This window comes from Oratosquilla oratoria, chromosome 17 (assembly GCF_046742065.1).
Source record: "Oratosquilla oratoria isolate Oo_2021 chromosome 17, ASM4674206v1, whole genome shotgun sequence".
Classification (NCBI taxonomy): domain Eukaryota; kingdom Metazoa; phylum Arthropoda; class Malacostraca; order Stomatopoda; family Squillidae; genus Oratosquilla; species Oratosquilla oratoria.
In genome coordinates this window covers 25,732,857-25,738,856 of record NC_134793.1, presented here as the reverse complement: position 1 = coordinate 25,738,856, position 6,000 = coordinate 25,732,857, and the positions used below count along the sequence as shown (strand labels likewise).

The window sequence follows — 6,000 nt, the reverse complement described above, 5'->3', positions numbered from 1 at the left end:
ATGAATAAAATAGATGACAATTGACACAGGTGATAAAAGGTCACACACGATTGCTAAGGTGGAGCTTTGGCACATTGTCCTACAATTTGATTGATGACAAAATTATCTAGTTTGAAAAGACCTGTGCTTAAATTGAGATTGTCATTAAAAGTTTTTTTTTTTAATGAGACACGATTCAATTATATTCCTTACCAAATAACAATTACATGAAACAATTTCTTGGGAATTGTCCCAATCAATGCAATGGTTGTAGTCTCTAATGTGAGCAAAAATCCCACTTGAAGATTGGCCAGTACGGACACTATAATTGTGCTGTTTCAACCTAGATTTTAATTCCTTGCCAGTCTGACCAATGTAACAAGAATTGCAATTCTTGCAAGGGATAGTGTAGACACAAACCTCCGAATTGTCATGCGAATTCTTGATAAGAAATTCTTTGATTGTATTGTTTTTAAATACAATATTAACATTAAAAACTTTAAGGACACGAGGAAGTTTCACCAAATTGGGATGAAAGGGAAGAGCCAAAAGATTATTTTTATTATAAGGAGCAAAGGATCTTTTGGGGAAGAATCATCGTAGGACTTCCTGGCCTTGTATTGTGATCTAACTATCGCATGTTTTGGGTATTTCAAGTTTGATGCTATTTCACAAATCCTTTTTATTTCATCATCTAAAAATTCAGGACTACAAACTCTAAAATCTCTAAGAAACATGGAGGAAAAACTAAGATCTTTGTATCAAGGTGGTGAGCAGAATAATAGTGAACATATGACAAAACATCAAACCTGAAGTACCTCTCTTTTCTGTGAATAGTAACATCTAGAAAGTGTAATTTGCCCTACTTATCAAAAATAGTGATTGGTGTAAACATTCCAATACAGATTTTGTGGTTAATTTATATATATATATATATATATATATATATATATATATATATATATATATATATATATATATATATATTTATATTGTATTACGAGTGTAATCAAACCGAGCCCATACTCCAGTCTATGTCACTAGCGCTGTATGATTGATAATGCTTCGCTTTTACGTAACAAACTTCCTGAGCCCGCGACGTCACACTGCGCGTCTTTTGAGTCAGGATGGCTTGATTGGCGCGGGAGCGAAAAGCGCGCGATTTTTACCAGTCCTGTGTTCAAACGGGGATTGCCGTGGATAAATAACGCCCGCTACTCAGTTCATCCCTGGCATTTCTGTCTCTGTACAGATTATGTTTCAATAGACACAGACACACGTTATTCTTGTACAGTTCCATCAGTTAAATAACGTCCTCATGACGCCAGTAGAGCTACGAGTTCTGTGACATGATGAGTGAGGAGGTTTGGTGCGCCTTCCGTTGCGTCTCGCCAGTCCACCACCGCCGGGGTACAGTGGCGTGAGTCGAGTGCCCGACGCGCCTCAATTTGAGTGTGTTGCGGGGACTGCCGGGGTCAGCTCTACTATACTTGGACGCGTAGTGTGATGGGGCCTTCAGGATGAGGCCAGTGCCTTACGATGGGCCCCTGGACTTCGTGGCCGGGGACAAGTTCTCGAGATTCCTAACCTTTGTGCCGTGTGCAGATTCAAACTCACAAGCTTGCCCAGCTAAGCTACAGTCATATGAATAAAAATGGATGAGCCCCACACAAACATGACTTTTTTTTTTGCCTTAAGATAGGCTTTAAATTAGTATACAATGGCCACGATAGTGTTTCTTCTACTTAAGGAAACTCAACATACGTAGGCGTTATCCTCCAGTTTATATACGTCACGAGGAGGGAAACTTTGGCAAGTGCGATATTCCAATGCCGCATAGAGCAAGATGCAACATTAACTTACGTGTAGAATATTCTTAGGGTCATCACTGTTACTCATACAGTTGTATCGTTGACTAATATGTACTTTAATGAATGAATTGTCAGGTCACCTCTGTAGCCAGCACATCATTAAGTAATCTGCTCTGGTCCGGCTATCCGACAGCCCGATCAAGTGAAACGGCCTTACTGTGGATATGCTATGTCTTGCTGCATTGCTTCTGACCCAGGGCAGTGGGCAGGATACAGCAATGACCCGTCATCCACGAGGAGCCAGGATGAGAGGTAGGAAAAGGGGGTGGGCGGGAGTGGGTAATTGTTTTTTGACTTGGTTGCCTCCTTTATAAGGTGGGAAAATTCATTGATATCTAGATAAATAGACAGGCAGTTGGCACCGGTAGTCGCCTAGTCGGTACAAGCACTTCTTCTGTTCATCAGCTGTTGAATGGTATATGATAGTAAAAATCTTACGTCAAATTTACATTCTGTTACTACAAACACACTGTAAATCATATATTTTATAAAATTGCATTTTACTAAAGGCGTTTATAGCGATTTACTTTTGTTTTTATTTTCTCATCTTTCGACGTTTATATTGCGGTCTTGGATATTCGTCTGCCATCAACAAACCCTTCAGTCTCCCTCTGGACAACAGACGGTTAAGCAAGTATGTACGTGGACCGAATTTTAGTTTTTGTTTGCAGAGTACTTAATATATTTCCATTATGCAGGATACTGAAAGGGCGTCACTGCCGAAAGGTATGGTAATAGTTGGTAGAGTTAGGCATCTGGGAGAGGATATTGCAATTTGTTATTACATCAAAAAGCAGGTATGTCGAGCACTCATTTCTTTCTTATGGGGCATACCAAACCTGTAGCTCAGGACGCAGCTAAATTATTGAAATTTTGAATGGCTGCAATGAAGAATTGCAACGAGAAGTTGATATTGTAAAACTATGCTGCTTCATTTACCGAAACTAACCATGGATGATGCCTAGACAGACTCGAGACGGGGACTGGATAGTCCATTGATAATAGACTCGTATGAATGTTTGTTGAAAAATTTAAAATGTATTGTTGTCGCGTATGTAACGTTCTTCATTTCTTGGTTCTATACCAGTATCACACCAACATATTTTTCACTTTTCTTTTTTGTGTTTGAAAGACGATTTTTTTTTTTCCACGGAATGGCCACGTTAGGTAAGGTTGGGTTATATTAGGTTAGGAGCTGTTGGACAATGTAAATTTCATGTTCAATATTCGTGTCAGCATGATTCTGAAATTTTACCCATTTCTTTTGTCCTGTACATCGTTACCTGGGGTGGAAGTTTTTCTTTCTGTTATGAATCCCATTTCAAGGTCTTGTACTCTCATCTTATTGCCTGCCTAACAAGAGGTAGACAAGACTTGGAAGTGGGATTCCAGAGCAGGTTGAAGGAAAACGAAAAGCTGCCATGGATTCAACTCCTATCCGGGAGTTGGTGCTAAGAGTGAGTGACTGAGACTGACATCTTCGGTCACTTTCAGACATTTCTTCCACCAAAAAGTGATCTCTCAACACCGTTCCAGAACATAGCACCATAATATTCACTTACACAGATGATCTGGTGATCCAGCATAGCAATTGGTATAAAACATGGGCAAATAATACCCAAGTTTACTTAGACAAACTAGAGCAGTGACATAGAAATAATAGAGTGAAGGCCTTATACTACAAACCATCACTAACATTGCTCAAGTAAGATGACCACAAATTATGGAAACCTAGAATAGTAAAATTAAGTGGTCAAACTGTACTATTAGTATTACCCAACCCCTCCCCTCCTCCCCAAAAAATCTAGTCTTAACTTTTAATATATGCCCTTCATCCTTTGTGTCAGAGATCTGACAATGAAAATCAAGAAAATAAAAATACAAAACTAATTTTCAAGCATAGACTTTGGAAAGCTGAAGGAAACTAATCACATTCTAGATACAAATATTTCATAAGAACCATACTTGATTACTTCCACAGTAAGTTTCCTAACAGTCAGGAAAACAAACATAGACATCTTACAAACCCCACAAAATAAAGTATCAAGAATAATAGCAGGATTCATCAAAACCTCGTCTGCACGCAAAAACCAAAATCATCCCAATAGGATGTCGTATGAAAATAATAGGTAAACAGTTCAATGCAAGAGCCCTCAACTCTATTCACCTATCCATGACACAGACACAACCAACAGAGTGCAACCAAAAACTGCACCAGCAATGTACTCCAATATAGTCACATCACTACAGACATCTTAGTGCAAACAGAAATGACAATTCAGACTGTATTTACCATAAAACATATTTATGCTGTATTTGTCAATATGGATAAAGCATATGAAAGCCTAGAATTGGTGGATCCTACACAAACTACCCATTGAGATTTTGGAGAGCTTTGCCTACTTTCATATCCCAGTTCCTAACCCATAGAACATTCAGAGTGTAGACAGAAGCAACTATCTTCACTACATATCCAGAGGCTGGTATTTGGTGGTTGTGGAGGAAGAGAAGAGAGTATCTGCATGATAAAGGTCTTTGGGTGTTGTTTTAATGTTTCTTGTTGTATGTGGGTGTTCTGCTATACCATACCACATAATGTTCTGCATACCATACAACACATAATGGAAGACTGCATTATACACAATCATGCACACAAACAACACAACATACGCTCTATAAAGGATTTGTGGGAAAACCCAGTTTCGGCTATGGCATTCCTTGGGAGACGGGACTGCTCGGACAGACAGTCTAGGGAACGACAACAACAACAACTACATATCCAACAAGAAGTCCCCCAAGGAAATGCCCTCAATATTCTTTTCACCATAGCAGTCAGTGACATAAAACCATTCCACCCACAAAAAGAAAATAAATGATTAAATGACTGCCAGCCTGTGTGTTGACAACCTAGTCCAGTTATGTATCGGAACCCACCCTGTTCACATCAACCTTATTCAGATACAATAACCTAAAAAACAATGAGCAGAAGACCATGGGTTCTTTTTCTCCACCTCAGAATTTGTTCCTATGCACATCTAGATTTAATGAAATGGCTAGACTGATCCAAAAGAACATGCATAGAGTGAAATGGAACTATGAAATTAAGGTTACCAGGCACGCAAGATCTAACAGCATGGGTTTCTTTCATCTCTACAGAACTCTACAGAATTGAGGGAAATATAGGTCCAATTAAATTTAATGAAGATGTCTTAGTAGATACATACATATACCAAGGCTTTTTCCCCCTTACAAGGGGGGTAGCCAAAAAGAAAAAGGCATAAAATCATTCCCACCCATTCCATCCCTGAATACACTCCACACCCCTCCACCCTCCCTCTTATCTTAGCACCTTCTGAATGACGGGTCATACCTGCACCTTGTCCACTGCCCTGGGTCAGAGGCAGTGTCGCAAGACACAGCACATCCACAGCAAGGCCGCTTCATTAGTAGCTACAGAGGAAAAAATGAGCAGGGCATCTAATAAATATTTTCTCTCCGTACTTACAAAAAAAAAGGTTGCATATAGTATTTGATGCAATACGATCTTCATTGGGGAAGAGAGAGATACACTAACGAGCATCAGCATTAGGAAGGAAGATGTCTTACAGATAAACTTACATGCATATACCAAGGGCTTTTTCCCCCTTATAAGGGAGGTAGCCAAAGTCAAAAGGCACAGTTCCATTCCTATTCATTTCATCCCCACCCACTCCACTCCCATTCACCACCCCTCACTCCCATTCTCAGATACTTAAAATTACGAAATCCCCGGGTCCAGACAATTTTTTTTCCAAGACTGCTAAAGGTGTGATTTTGAGATATATGAACAGTTAGCGGAAATATTTAGTAAGTTGATTGGCACTGGATTCATGTAAATTTCTCAATTTCTTGGAGATGGGCAAACATTCCTGTATTTAAAAAGGGTGATCAATCTATGCACAACCACATACCAATCAGTTTGACATTGGTTAGAGGTAAATTGCTGGAATCGTTTATATCGAGTAGTATCAGAGATCATATTGAGAGGCATAATCTGATTCATGACTGCATGGATTCACCAAGGGTAAGTCATGTGTAACCAATCATTTATCCTTTTACACTAATGTCTACAAGGTGGCAGATAACAGTGATAGTTACAAGTTATATACCT

At 39.2% G+C, this 6,000-nt stretch overlaps 1 protein-coding gene across 7 annotated transcripts in view; it reads left to right on the top strand.

Annotated features, from left to right (window-relative positions):
* The first annotated feature begins 2,417 nt into the window (after nucleotides 1–2,417).
* LOC143034532 (long-chain fatty acid transport protein 4-like) overlaps nucleotides 2,418–6,000 on the top strand; it is a 106,770-nt gene continuing 103,187 nt past the window's right edge. For 5 of the 7 annotated variants that reach the window (XM_076200718.1, XM_076200711.1, XM_076200712.1 and 2 more), the window contains exon 1: nucleotides 2,464–2,576. In XM_076200718.1, coding sequence (XP_076056833.1) covers nucleotides 2,487–2,576 — 90 coding nt within the window. In that variant the 5' untranslated portion in view covers nucleotides 2,464–2,486. Of the gene's footprint in view, nucleotides 2,577–6,000 lie in introns of all 7 variants that reach the window. The other 2 variants (XM_076200716.1, XM_076200717.1) reach the window with 2 other exon arrangements.